This window comes from Prionailurus bengalensis, chromosome D2 (genome assembly GCF_016509475.1).
Source record: "Prionailurus bengalensis isolate Pbe53 chromosome D2, Fcat_Pben_1.1_paternal_pri, whole genome shotgun sequence".
Classification (NCBI taxonomy): Eukaryota; Metazoa; Chordata; class Mammalia; order Carnivora; family Felidae; genus Prionailurus; species Prionailurus bengalensis.
The window spans coordinates 77,665,890-77,680,831 of record NC_057351.1 but is presented as its reverse complement, the minus strand read 5'-3'; the positions used below and the strand labels follow the sequence as shown (position 1 = coordinate 77,680,831).

General features: G+C 53.5%; 1 protein-coding gene and 1 long non-coding RNA gene across 11 annotated transcripts in view; one reads left to right on the top strand and one right to left on the bottom strand.

Moving 5' to 3' along the window:
- Positions 1 to 14,942, bottom strand: part of TACC2 (transforming acidic coiled-coil containing protein 2) — a 212,722-nt gene that overhangs the window by 144,850 nt on the left and 52,930 nt on the right. For all 10 annotated transcript variants that reach the window (XM_043597739.1, XM_043597742.1, XM_043597746.1 and 7 more), the window contains 2 exons: positions 2,199 to 7,412; positions 1,524 to 1,637 (listed from right to left, as the gene is read on the bottom strand). In XM_043597739.1, coding sequence (XP_043453674.1) covers positions 1,524 to 1,637; positions 2,199 to 7,412 — 5,328 coding nt within the window. The remainder of the gene's footprint in view (positions 1 to 1,523; positions 1,638 to 2,198; positions 7,413 to 14,942) is intronic.
- Positions 4,885 to 10,377, top strand: LOC122493328. The gene is made up of 2 exons (XR_006299864.1): positions 4,885 to 4,996; positions 10,044 to 10,377. It is a non-coding gene; the product is annotated as an uncharacterized LOC122493328 (long non-coding RNA).

The window sequence follows — 14,942 nt, the reverse complement described above, 5'->3', positions numbered from 1 at the left end:
CCCTCGTCGGGTTCTGTGCTGATAGCCCTGAGCCTGGACCCTACTTTGGATTCTGTGTCTCCCTCTGTCTCTCTCTCTCTTCCCCTCCCCGGCTCACACTCTGTCTCTCTCTCTCTCTCTCTCTCTCTCAAAAATAAATAAACATTTAAAAAAATACACAAAATAATAAGTAACAGTGATCTTTAAGGGGTGTGGTTGTGGAGCTTTCTCTTATTCTTTATGCTTTTCCAATATTAATTGAGAAATTATGATTTTAAATGTTTCAATGATTATAACAACGAACCATAAATATTTCTTGAGCTACCATATGTCTGGCCCTAAGTTCTCCAAGAAGGTGATAAAACCTCCAGGGACATGGAGAAGGGTGCTAATATATCATTTGTGGGGAGGGAGAGGATTTTCCTAGCTAGATATTTCTCCTGCACTTTAACTGGGAGTGTCAAAAATACACACAGGCCAGGACTGGGGTGGGGGTGGGGGGTTACGTGCTACGTCAGCAGCAGAGACAAGTGCCCAGTGCAGATGACACTTACATCTGCCCAGGGCAGCACGTGCCTGCTTCTCGCCGGCCCAGCGTTCTAAGAGGTGCCCTTGTGGGGCAGGGAAGGCAGCTGGGTGTCGGCAGAAGTGCTCAGACTCGAAAAACAGGTGATTGTGCATTCTTTCCGCATGTGCGAAATATGAATCAAATCATTTATAAAATGCTTGCAGCTGTTTGGGAGGACACGCTGGGCTGCCACAGGTACTAATTTAAAGTCCACCCTGCTACACACACACACACACACACACACACACACACACACACAGAGCACCAGAACAGCCAAACGTCCCAGGATGGTCACATTTCCCCGGAAGGGTGAAACTTCTGAGCAGTAGGTTTTCTATAACCACAGGTGGCATTTCACAGAGGAAAGAGCCGGCAGGGGCATGTCCCACAAGTGTGAGGGTCCAGGATTCACAGTGACCCCTTCATCTGCCCCCTAATCTCAAGATCTCTATGGACTATGACTGGGGTTGGTGAGTAGACATTCCAGCCTCAGAGATTAAATCACCGTTGAACCCATCTGCCTCAAAAGGCAATAAGCCAGATGAGTGGCTGTCTAGGGCTGGGGTTGGGGGGTGGCGTGTGATGTCTAAGGGGTGCAGGGTTTCTTTGGGGGGGGGTGACAATGTTCTAAGATTGACTGGTGTGATGGTTTCACAACTCTGTGAATTAACTAAAAGCCACCGAAATGCACAGTTCAAATGAGCGAATGTGCATTACATCTCAATAACGCTGTTGTTGTTGTTGTTGTTTTTAAGGTACTAAACTCAGATGTGAAATTCACTCCATCCCGTTCATAGCAATGCAGCCCTCAGTCATCTTGGGCACCGTTTCACCTGTATAAGGAATGGGAAAGGCTGTTTGCTTCTTTCTTATATAAGGACTCGTGTGTCAGCAGATCTCTCCTCTGCAAAACACCCAATGTGTCTGCCAAAGCAAGGCCTCTTGGTTCTCCAAAGGCTGATGCCTTTTTACTGACCTTTCTGCTCCTCCCACACTTCTGGCCTCGTCTGAAATGACGTTGCCTGGGACGTTTGGAGCCTCCTTCTCGGGAACTGAAAGTAAGGTGGATGGATCGGGCCTGGGGCTCTTTCTGGGATAAGGCAGAGAAAGCAATCGATGTAAGAAGGGTATCTGTCTCCACATCCTACTGAAAAAGCCCATTTCCCAATTAAAGCTGTAAGTGGTACTACCCCCAAATCCTAGACAAAAATCACCTTCCGGCAAGTCAACGGCTTGGAGATGCTTTGGGATCACTTGGGCCTCTCTGTATAAATAAATCCAGATTCAAAAGCAAATGCATCTGGGCTCCAGGAAAACATATGATTGACTCCAACCTCTGACCCAAGAGCGTGCTGCTAGCCAGTAAACATTTCACGCTCTTCAGACAGTTTTCGTTAAGCAAACGGAAGGTCACGTACCGGGAACGGAACACTGGGAACAAACAGCTCCCTGCTTCCACCATTTTGCTCACATTTTTGAAAATCGCTGCACGCCCAGAGGTGGCAAGCGAGTAAACTTAAACAGTTAAGTACGGACAACTTAGCTTTTTAAAAAAACCACCCGTCTATTTCACTGACTCTTAAAAACCCGGGGTGGGAATCGCTCCAGAAGCTGGCCCCACATTCCCCTGGGAGTTTGTCCTCATCTGTACCTTTCAGCGTGGAGCGCTCCCGGGGCCTGGTTTTGCAGCTGCGGGTCCCAAGGTCCCTCAGGCTCTGGAGGTGAGGAGACTTGTAGCTTCCCGCCCCCAGCAGCGATGAGGGGCTCAGGGCCCGGCCACTCCTCAGCCTGCTGGTGCACAGACGGGCTGTCCGGGCTGTCCTCCGTGCCCGGGGCCCCATCAGAGCAGCCCGGGGCCCCGCCGGTTCCTGGCAGCGCTGGCCCAGGAGCAGCACCCGAGAGCATCTTTGGAGCACCTGTCTCGGGCGGGTCACCAGACACACGTGCCCTGGTCTCTGCTGTGCTCAGAGTGACGTCACCCTCTGCTTCCCCAGCAGCTCCTGCCACGGCGCTGGGCTCCAGGGGAGTGGCTGATGCTTCTCCAGCCTGTGGCTCTGGGGCATTTTGCGTTTCTGAGATCCCGGCACCACCCCCATGCCTCTGCTCACCCCCAAGCGCGTGGGGGGGCCAGGGTGCACCGATGGCCTCGGCCACAATCTCCCCACGGGGAGAAGACGCTCCCAGGGTACAGGTGAACACGGGCATGCCACTTGGACCCCCTGTGTGAGCAAAGCCCCAGGCACCGTCATCCTCTCCAGGCTGACTGTTGCCGGTGGCCGCTTCTTGGTGGTACAATCCAGGAGGAATTCTGTCGTCTGGAGCTGAGGCCCCTCCTCCGTGGCTCTGGGGAACCACCTGGAAGTCAGCAGCCTTTTCCACGGGCGTGTGCGGTACTGCTCCCGGAGAGGAGAGACCCGAAGCTAATTCCCTCTGGGCCCCGCCCTGCTGTGAGTGGGCCTGGCCCCCAAGCCCCGGCTTGGCTTCCCCAGCCCCCTCTGGCTTCTCACTGTCCTCCACCATCTGTGGGACACCAGCCATTTCCTTCCCCACGCTGGCACCGGGCAGGTTCTGCTCTGCGGCTGGTGTCGCCAGACCCCGCAGCTTTCCTGGAGCGGGGTCCTGGGGGACCAGGCGGGGGATCTCAGCCTCCGTAGGCAGCTCTTGTTTCTTTTCCCTTGTGCCCACCCCGAGTCCAGCAGGAAGGGCGGGGAGAGGGGCGATGACTGCTCCTTGAGTCCCGTCTGGAGGCCTCTCTGGGCGTGGCCCTGCGAGGTCCTCACCCCGCACACTCCCCTCGGCTCCCGCCTTTTCTCCCGCTGCACTCTGGGGCCGATCGGCGGTCAGGGCTCTGAGCACAGACTTCTCAAAGATCTTGGTGATGTGCTCCCTGAAGTCAGGGAGCCCAGCGATCATGCCGGTCTGCTTGGGGCTTGCGTCCACGCCACCTGACACACCTCTCCTTGGATCCTTGGAAGGTTCTACCATCTTCTCCCCGCTGCCTTCCGTCTCCCTTGCATCACCTGCCACGGTTCCCTCACTGGCAGGGCATGCTGGCATCTCCCCGGGCTTGGTGCCTGCGCCGGGCCCTCTTGCCCCCTCCTCCCCTGTCACCTGCTTACTCTCAGTCAGAAGCGGCATCCTGTCCAGGTAGGGGACGGAGCCCGCAGGTCCCTCAAAGTTTCTGGCTTTGGGGCTTCCGCTGCCGACTTGCACCGCAGAGATTTCGCCACCTGCTCCTGGTTGTGAGAGCGAGGCCAGCAAGCCGGCAGAAATCTTCCTGGGGGTAGCATCCTCCAAGGCAAGTGGAGACTCTTCTATGGCACAAGGTTCTGCCCCCTTCCCAGCAGCACCATCAATATCCAGGTAGGGAGTGCCGGGCGCAGCCTCTTCTGGTGGCCCCGGTGGCAGGGGTTTCTTTGGGCTGCGGACAGCCTGGGCTGCAGAAATATCCTCCTTGCTCCCGGGAATGGCACCCAGGTCTCTGGCTGCGAGCAAGGCATCCCGGGAGCTGGCCGAAAGCTGTTCTGCTCGGCAGGGCTCAGCGAGGGCAAAGGTAGAAGCTTGCTTCCCAGGGGAGGCGCACTGCTCAGTCTGAAGGCAGCCGCCCCACACATCAGCTTCCACTGGCCCCTCCAGAGCCCGCTGGACCCCCAGGTCTCCCTCCTCAGCGTGCCCTCCGGCCTCAGCAGCCCCACCATCAGCACCTTGATCCTGAGCCGCGGGGAACCTTCCAAGAAACCGTTGGGCCTCTGCATCCAAGGTTACGGGGAGCTCCATTCCCTTCGGTGGGGCCGGCGCTGGTTGCTGCCTGTCCGCCCGGGTTTCACCATTCGCCTCTCTGTCCGGGGCATCCCGGGTGGGTGTGACTCCAAGGGCAGCCGGCGGCCCATGAGCTGCATCCAGGAGAGCTACTGAGTCAGGCCAACAAGGTGGGGTCCCCGCTGTGTTCCCACTTGCCTGCTCCGTCTCACCCAACCCCCGGAGCGGGGGCTGAGCGTCCGCGGCTTCTGAAGCTCCTGCATCACTGAGACATGCTTCTTCATGCTGACTGCTGGCTTTCAACACACCTGCCGGCTCCTGCTGGGACTTGTTCAGCCCCTGCTCGGCACAGCAATTCTCCCTTCCGCTCAAGAGACCCGCCGGAGGTGAGTCCCCGGCGGGCAGACTGCCACCGCATGCTTCCTCTTGCTCACCCTGCCCTACCACGGGCAACCCCAGTCCCGTTGGTGCTGATGACTCTGGCTGCTCGGTCGCAGGACTTTCTGGAACCGTGTCCCTGGGAGCTGAACTTGGAGCATCACACAGACCATCTTTGGGGAGCGCACGTTGAAGCTCTGATCTGGAAGCCTGCTCCTCTGTTCCATACGGAGGCAAGCACGCATCCTCCAGAGGCCCCGCAGGTATTTGAGGAGCATCTGAGCCCACGTTCCTAAAACCTAGACCCCCTGGGTAAGTCTCCTTCTCACGTTCACCGTGCTGGGGCTTCTCCCTGAGCAGGTCAAAGATGGATGCTTCTGGGTCTGATTGCAAGGGCTGGAGAGGGGTCTCAGAAGACACCGAGGGCCCCTCAGAAGCAGCTCCTTGTATCCGGGGGTCCCCCAGGCAGGGCGGCTCTCCCTGCTGACCTTGCTCCAGGCTGAGCATCGCGAGCCCAGAGTCCACTGCCAAATTCTCCCCCTCGGGGGGTGGCCCATCAGCATGGACTTCCTGACCAGCTGCCTCACGCCCCAGCCCACAAGGCTGGCCCCGGGATGTCAGCAAAGCCTCCCCGTCACAGCTGCCGGGCCTCGGCGCAGATGGGGGGCTCCTCATCTTTGTCTCCGAAGTGCTCTCCGCCTCCTGGGCTTTGGGGTTGACCTCTGCAGCAGGAGCTGACAGGAAATCTGATTTCTCAGATTCTAAAGCAGGAAGATAGTCCATTCTTTCCAACCCCCCCACGTCCTGAAGGGTGTCGGGACACTGGGTCTGCAACCCTGGCCCCTCCCAGACGGCTTCTTCGGGAAGAATGTGTTCACCAGTTCCGTCCGGCCCAGGGGGCAGGAGGAGATCCTTCCCAGGGAGCTTGCGCAGGGAGCCAGAGGCATGGACCGCGCGGGCTTCTCCCATCATCCCACAGGCCACCGAGCTCCCAGCTGCATCTTTTGATGGAGAGCCAGGCCTGTCGGGGTGCCCAGGACCCTCCTTGAGGGGCTGTGCTGAGTCCGCGCTGGAATGCGCTCTGCTCTCCACGTCATGGCTTAGCTTCGAAACCTCATCTTTTTCTACCTCTGGGTCGGGCTTGCGGCAGAAGGCCCTGGGTTGCTCTCCCCATGGGTTCTCAAGATCTCTACTGTCCAGTGGCTGTGTGACTTCTTCCTGTCCCCTAGAGTTGGCCCCAGGTGGTCTGCTCTCCTCCTCAGCCACTGCTGGGCTTTCCGGGGTCATGGCTTCATCCTTTGGCCCCAGTGACTTTCTGGCACTTTCATCTGATGCACTGGGTGGGGCGGGGGGTGGTACCCCTTGTTGGACTTCATGGTCCCTCGCAGAGAGCTCTCCCCTGTCCTCCGGGGGCACAGGGTCAGGACCCTCTCCAGGGCTCCCTTCTAGACCTTCTCCCTCATTTCTGAGATCTGATGTGTGCTTCTCCCGTCCCGTCAACCCTGCGTCTGCCAGCCCTTCGGCCAGATCTGTAAGAACTGGCATCGCAGCCCCGGAAACCATCTCTCTGGTCGACCAGCCGGGCTCTTCTGCAGCAGCCGAGGCCCCGGCAGCGGGCTGCAAAGCGGAGACTGAAGGTGGATGTGCATCCTCCGTCGGGGCCTGTGGGGAAGGCTCGGCGCTCATAAGCGAAGCCCCTGCGGGTCGGTTGCCTGCAGCAGCACAGACAGCTATACTGGGATCGCCTCCCATTCCCGCTGTCTCCGAGTGTCCCGGAGCACCGCTGGCATCCATGGTCTCCTTCCGAGAGTCCCCGGGCCCGGGTGCCAGCACGGGACTCGGTGAATCCCAGGGCAGCTCCGCGTGCTCCAGATGTGCTCCCACTTGCTGCTGGCAGCTTTCCCAGGAATTGGTGCCGGCCTCTCGGGCAGCCCCTGAGTTGTTCCCAGTGGGACGGCAGGCCCCGAGGAGTCCCGAGTCATCAGCTAAAGCCTGAGGCAGTGCCTCCACTTGGCAGGTTTCTCTGTCTAAGGCTCTGGGCGCTGGATCTTGTGGAGTCGGGGTCTCGGGCTTTGTGGGGGGCTCTTCCAGGCCAGCTGAGCTCTCCCCGTCTGGTTGAGCTGCAGCTGGGGCCTTCGGGGCCGCTGGTCCAGAAGCCGCCCCCTGCCTGGACTCTGCGAGGGGAAGGCCACCTGCCACCTCTTTCCCTTGGGACTCGGAGCCGCCAGGCTGGCCGTCTTCTCCACAAAGCTGTCCCTTCATCAGCTCTTGAGGAGGTGCTGCTAAAATTGCTGGCAACTGGTCAGTGCTCCCGGAGGAAGATACTTTACGTCCCTCTTCCTTCAGATGTCCCCCTCTGCCCTGGGCACTGGGGACGATGGCACCCACACTGCACTGAGTAGAACTGTCCCCTTTAGGGACAAACGCTGTTGGGACATCCCCATGGGCATCTGGGGAAGGTTCCTTCCTGGGGTGTTGAATTAGGGGCCAGTCTTCAGGTGCTGCTCCGGGGCTTGGCAGGCAACCTTCTGGGGGGCCCTCGGCAATGGGCGTGGAGGCTGGGGGGCACTCAAACTCCCAGGGCACTGGTGGCCAGAGCAGTGGAGAACCTTCTGGGCCTCTGGCTTCCTGTGGGCATTTGCTCGGCCCTGTCACTTCTGGGGACAGGAAGCACGGATCCAGGCTGGCAGCACCTTCAGAAGTGGGACAGGAGCTTCGGAGCCCAGCACTGCCAACAATGAAAACATTTGATGTTTTATTCATTCTCATGGATGTGAGGCCAGAGCCACATCACAAGCAGAATCACCCCCACCCCCACCTTTTCTCCCACTAAAGACCACAAAGCCCACCATCCCCGTGCAGCTCACTCCTCGCCACGAAGAGACCTCGCTCCCCAGTCCTCCCCCTCCCATAACCATCACACAAGCCTTCACTTTCTCCAAAAATCAATTCGGGGGCATCACACACATGCAGCTTGGAGCTTTCCGTGTTGCTCGGCTGTGAATAGGGAGATATGAAAACAAAATCCCAGTAGTCCAAAACGCAGGAGAATGAAAGTTTTTAATACGTATAAACCCTAATGGAGGGTTTGAACCAGTTCCATGTAACTTACAAGGTCAGTCCTAAGTACATATGTGAACCCTTAGATGTTCAGGAAAAAGGCACAAGTGGGCAAAGCCATGCTTTGAAATAAAGAAGTATTCTTGGGTCACCTGGGTGGCTCAGTCGGTGAAGCCTCTGACTCTTCAGTTTGGCTCAGGTCATGATCTTGTGGTCTGTGAGTTTAAGCCCTGAGTCGGGCTCCATGCTGACAGCACAGAGTCTGCTTTTGGGATTCTCAATCTCTCCCTCTCTCTCTGCCCCTCTCCCCCACTTGCACTCTAAATAAATAAATACATACATAAATACATAAACTTAAAAAAAGAGAGATAAAGGGTTATTCTTAATAAAGGTTGACTTGATTCTTCTTAAAAAATTTTTTTTAATGCTTATTTATTTTTGAGAGAGACAGAGACAGAACGCGAGTGGGTTAGGGGCAGAGAGAGTGGGTTAGGGGTAGAGAGAGAGCGAGACACAGAATCGGAAGCAGGCTCCAGGCTCCGAGCTGTCAGCACAGAGCCCGATGTGGGGCTCGAACTCATGAGCTGTGAGATCATGACCTGAGCCGAAGTCGGATGCTCAACCGACTGAGCCACCCAGGCGCCCCAAAAAAGTTGACTCGATTCTTAAATTCAACATGCGGTACTGTGAGGGGCATAATCCAAACATCAATTCTGCTTAGGTCTGCAGTTTCTGCCTGTGACCTATATATAAAACTAAAAGCTGAATTACCTTCATACCCATATCTGTCCTAACTTGAACTTACTTTGCTGGACAGCATGTGAACCCTGCAGGCAACTTGGGGGAACGTGGCTCAGAATGATGGATTTGCTGTAGGTATCCAGCTATCGGGTTACTGTAAATTAGTTCATCACCTACCATATCTGGACTGGGCTTTTCAATTCTACGTGGTTTTTATTAAGCACATTTAAAAATTTTTGGGGCGCCTGGGTGGCGCAGTTGGTTAAGCGTCCGACTTCAGCCAGGTCGCGATCTCCCGGTCCGTGAGTTCGAGCCCCGCGTCAGGCTCTGGGCTGATGGCTCGGAGCCTGGAGCCTGTTTCCGATTCTGTGTCTCCCTCTCTCTCTGCCCCTCCCCCGTTCATGCTCTGTCTCTCTCTGTCCCAAAAATAAATAAACGTTGAAAAAAAAATTTTTTTTTAATTTTTTAAAATAATACATGGCCAATACAAAATTTTGAAAATGTAGGAAAAATGTCTCCCACATGCTTGCCACTTGGAGTGTTCTGGAGAATTTCCTTTTCTTCCTACACAAGTTTTTTTTTTTTTTTCAACGTTTATTTATTTTTGGGACAGAGAGAGACAGAGCATGAACGGGGGAGGGGCAGAGAGAGAGGGAGACACAGAACCGGAAACAGGCTCCAGGCTCCGAGCCATCAGCCCAGAGCCCGACACGGGGCTCGAACTCCCGGACCGCGAGATCGTGACCTGGCTGAAGTCGGACGCTTAACCGACTGCGCCACCCAGGCGCCCCCCTACACAAGTTTTTAAAGGATGCAGTTTTGTTATTCTGACATAGCTGTGATTCTGTGTACTTGTTATGATCACATACCTTTCACTGCCAAGAGAAATTGCTCAAGACAAAGTTAATAGAAGTATGGTTTTTCCAGGGCTTTTACCATGTTTTTAAAAATTATTATAGGGAGAAAGATCTAGGGAATGGCTTTGTAAGTGTTATATATATACACATTCATGTATTCATACACCCACAGTGCTTTGCTTTTTTAAAAAATGTTTATTTTATTTTATTGAGAGAGAGAGAGAGAGAGTAGATGCATGTGAGCAGGGGAGGGGAAGAAAGAGAGGGGGACAGAGGATCTGAAGTGGGCTCTGTGCTGACAGCAGAGAGCCTGACATGGGGCTCGAACTCACAAACTGCGAGATCATGACCTGAGCCAAAGTCAGAGGCTCTGAGCCACCCAGGCGCCCCCCCCACACCCACAGTGTTTTGAATGTGACCAGAGAAAAGATTCTACTCTACATGCTCACTACCAAAATTCCAGCTTTGCAATGCAAGGCAATGCATATACATTCATTTATCAGGGACACACACAGTGGCAAGGTGGAAAACATTCCTGTTAAAATTTAGAAATTGCAATGTGTCCTAAAATTTAGAAATTGCAAAATCCATATATTGGGGCCCTAACCCCCAAGGTGACTGTATTTGGGGATAGGGTCACTAAGGTTAAATAAAGTCACACGAGCCGAGTCCTAATCCAACATGGGTGGTGTTCTTATCAGAAAAGGAAGAGACACCAGGAGTGCGTCACATAGACAAGAGGCCACGAGAGGACACAGCCAGGAGCCACCGTCTGCGGGGCGGGAAGAAAGGTCTCATCTGAAACCACCACCCCTACCCTTGCAATTCCAGCTCCTAGAACAGTGAGAAAATAAATTTCTTCTGCCAAAGCCCCTCAATCTGTGGCAGTGTAAGCCGACCAATACAACAGGCATTCGGGTATTTATCGTACTATCCTTGCCACATTTTGAGGTTTCCAATTTTCCCAGCTGAGAAGTTGGGAACATAATGTACGCTGCCCCCAGGAATAAAAACTTCTCCAAAAGGGAACCTGAATGTTTGTGTCCCCCCAGTTCATGTGTCGAGACCTGATCCCCAAGGTGATGGTATTGGGAGGTGGGGCCTTTGGGACGTGACTTGGTCCTGATTCTGGAGCCCCCATGAATGGGATTAGTGGCCTTATGAACGAGTTCCCGGAGAGCTCCCTTGTCCCTTCGGTCTTGTGAGGACGCAGTGAAAAAACGTCCATCCGTGAACCAGGAAGCAGGCTCTCAGCAGACGGAATCTGCTCGCCCCTTGATGTTGGATATCCTGCCTCCAGAACCGTGATCAACCAATACCTGTTGTTTACGCCCCTAGTCTCTTTCCCTGACTCTATTCCAGCCTCTCCCCAGGCCCCTCACCTATGAAATGTGCTTGACATCTTCGAAGGGGGTATGTATACACCATCACAGCACCACTAATCCTTATTTAATGCCTGTTCCCACACATATAACACAGGAATGATGTGCTGAAAATATTTAAGATGGGCCCAAGAAAGAGTTGGCTACTGTCTCAACGAGATTCATGTTTTCAGACCCCTTCAGGACTGACAAGGGCAAAAAGAGAAAACCCAGGAGGTGAGTTGTCCAGACCCCTGTAATCCTCAGCTGGTCACACGGACAGCTGCGCCCAGAAAGCCCTGGCCCAGCGTTGACTCTCTCTACCTCAGGAAGCACTAGGCTCAGAGGGCTCACAAGCCACAGGGCTGTTGGCTCATGGATTGTTCTGGAACCAACAACTCTGCACTCCACATCTGGCCAGCTTCCTTTTAACGAGCACTTTGCATTTTGTGTCCCCCACCCACAAACGAGGGGTCTCACCATTTAGAAGTTAATGGGATCAGTGGTGTGTAATTTGGAAATGAAGCACTCCTCCATACGTCTGATTGATCCAGAAGCACAGAACACAGCCCCCCGCCCCCAACACACCGGTAATGACACAAATAAAACCACTTCCTTGTCCCCGCCTCTGACAGGAGCTGCCAGCTTAGAGGGAGTGTGTGGCTTCCCTTCAGGTGGACTGAGGGACAAGATGATAGATGCACTCAACTTGGGCACCTTGAAAACCTGTGAGTCTTATCAGACAACCACCGGGAGCAAATTCCCACCGCGCGTGGGACACACGGCTCCCCCGCCTCCCTCCTCTAATAAAAGCCCTGCTTGGGTTATTTAGCATAAGCTAAGCACCAGCAATTTCTTTGATTATCCATCTGAAGCAATTTTTAAAACCAGATTAAAGCCACTTGTCAGAAGCAGATTTGCCCAAGGGCAGGAAAAATTCTGAGAACCGATCTGTGAGGGCTCTTCAGTAACTGAAGGTTACATAATGTCCTTTTATGCTTCAAGATTGTATCAGCATGTGTGGGACGGCCATCCAGCTCAGAATCCAAAGGCTGGCTCTTGAGCGCTGGGCAGCGTAGACCTCTCAATGGGGGCTTTGCAGCCTGAAGGGGGCGCTGCCGTTGAGTGCAAGTTGCAGGATGAGGCCTGATGCAGTCCCCTTGGTGCAGACTAGAGGCCCCCAGCACAACAAACGGAGAAGCGTGGGCTAAGAGGTGATTTCCTGCAGCAAAATTCGGAGCAGACAACAGAGGTGCAGAAAAGGCCGTCCCCACTACCCTGGCTGGAGACAATCACATCCAGATGGGCTCCTAAATACACAGTTCTGAAGACATACGCTTGAGCCACTCAGCAATGTTCAGAGAAGGAGGCCGTTTGAGAAAAAACAAGCGTGGCCCCTGAACTACCAGGGTTGAAGGGAACCAGCAAAACCATAAAGCATCACTGTCACGATGGAGAGTTGGCCACATACTGAGCATTTATCAAGGCCAGGCCCACGCTAAGCCCTTTTCAGTTATGACTGTGTTTAATGCAACCGGTAGCCCTGCAGAATGGATAGCCCTTACTGCCCACATGTAGAAATATTCCCAGAGAGGTTTAAGACTGGACTCAGGGTCTCGGAGCTCCTGATGCGAAGCAAGATCAAGCCCCGCACCGCCTGGCTCCAGGGCCCTGACACCTCCCGCTTCCCTGTGCTTGCTGGCCTCACCTCTTCTGCACGGGCACTGCTTCTCCCATTCACTCTGGCTGCATTAGTCTGTCTTCCAGTCTGCAGCCAGAGCGATGGCTTAGAAATAAAAGCCTCATCCCATCAGCCTCGTGGGAAGACTCTCCGATGGCTTCATTTTGCAATCAGCTGTGGCCCCAGCCTGCCTTTCCTGTCTCATCCCACTCGGAGCTCCCCATCCGTGCATCTGCCTGGAGCCCAGAGCCCAGAGCCCTCCTACTCTTCCCCAGCAGGTCTCAGTTCCACTCATCACTTGTCAACAAAGCCTTCCTGACCTCTGGGATCAGATCTTCTTTCACAGGCCCACCTAGTGATGGCTGTAGTCACAGTTGCCATCAACATGGATTGACGACCATTCCCTCCACTGGAGGATAATGAAGACTGAGTCTTTTCTCTTTTCAATATTGTATCCTCAGTATGTAGGGTATAGCAAACATTGAATATATGAATGTACGAGTAGATGGATGGGTGATTGGATGAATGCTTGGGCGGATGGAACATTGGGTGGATAGATGGTTGGGTAGATGGATGGGTGATTGGTAGATGGACGGTTGGATGGATGGATGGATGGATAAATGAATGATTGGTGGATGGATGGTTGGTGGATGGATGGTTGGTGGATGGATGATTGGGTAGGTGGACGGTTGGGTAAATGGATGAGTGAATGAATGGATGGTTGAGTGGATGGACAGCTGGGTAGGTGGATGGGTGGATGGGCAGATACAAATAAACCCAAAACAAGGATTCTAAATATACAGAAATGCTCCCAAATCACAGTTGTTTGACTTGAACGTTAGGAATGCTCTTTTCTTCCAGGCAACCCTAGCATTCTAGTAACCTGTTTAGTCCAAACACTTCATTTTACAGATGAGGGAAATGAGGCTCAGAAAAGGCAACACATTTTTGTTTAAATGCTTCTTCCAAAGAAGTGAGGTTAAGGCCCTATGCACACTGGTGGGTCTGATGAACTAGGGGGTGTGGTGCAAGAAATTTGTTACTAATTATAAAGTACAGAAGTCTGTGAATGATTTGTTATTTTCATAAATTAGTGTAAATTCCCCACATCACATCATCACTGTTACTCACTGCATTCCAATGTTCTTTCTAGAAAAGAAAAGCAAGGAGTAAAGAGAGATCCTGTGAGTTCGACTGCAGCCCCTGGGAACCACCAATCCTAATACACTATCCCCAGTATTGGCAGCCGGGGTGGTGATGAGGGGGCCCGGGGCTAGGGACGGTCCTCGGCTATGTGCGTTCCTGCCTCAGCCCACCAATTTGGTGTTTTTCTGACACAGCTGAGCTCTCAGAGAAGTATGACATTTCTGCCCTATTCTCCCTTAGCGTAATCTCTCGGGAGGAGGTGAGACTCCTCTGCTTGGTGACTTGGAGAAAGCAGCCCCCATAGGTACCCTTCTCCTCCCCCAGCTGCCTGCCATGTGACAACCTCTCTGGGGCTGGCCCTCCCCAGCCTTTGTGGCCCCCTGCACTTGTACACAGCCTGGCACTGGGTGTGGGGGGTTAGTTCAGGGGGCAGTATTGGGAGCAGCCATTCTGACTTGCTTCCCTGATTCCCCTCCTCCATGGTAAGACCCCCTTACTCTCCGGAACAGTGCAGGCACTCTCACCGGGCTCTGTGGTAGGAACCCCCCCTCCGCCTCCCTCCATGGAGGGACCCCTCCCTGGGATGCATATGCTCCCTTTTCTATTCTCCTAAAGCCTGTGTGCAGACTCTCGCTCAGTACCTACACGCTGTCCTATTTGTTTGCTCACTTATTTTCCTGCTGGGTATGACCTCCTGGAGGCTAAAGGGAATTCATCTCATTTGTTTTTATATCTCGGTCTAGCACCCGTACGTACTCTGCCGAATGAATCGTGGAATGATGGAATGAGTCTATAAATGAGGAATAATTTTGTTCACTGACATAAAAACCTGCTTAGTTGAGTTAACTCCCATACTGTGAGATGGATCCCTATTCCAGGGAGTTTGGGAGAGGATTTCTGTTCTAAATGATTTGTGCGGAGGAAAGAATTCTCAGGTTAATAAAGAGAGGGAAATTGTCAAGTCCCAACAACTAAACATGGCTGGAACATGGCTGAGTCAGTTAAGCATCTGACTCTTGATTTTGGCGCAGGTCATGATCTCACATGTTCATGAGTTTGAGCCTTGCATCAGGCTCTGCACTGGCAGCATGGAGCCTGCTTGGGTTTCTCTCTCTCTCTCCCTCTCTCTCTCTCTCTTTTTCTCTCTCCTTCTCTCTCTGCCCCTTCACTGCTCATGCAAGCACTCGCTCTCTTTCTCAAAATAAGTAAACTTCAAAAAACAAAACAAACAAAAAAACAATTAAACATGGTATTTCATGGAGAAAGCCACCCCCTCAGAAAATTCTTTGCGATTCCAGCAGATTAAGTCCAATCTACACACACGATCTTAACTTGTCCAAACAGTGCTTCCTGCACTGAGGCCTAGGAGCCCACTGACCTTAGCAGCCTTGTCAGACTCAGCTTTGTATTTT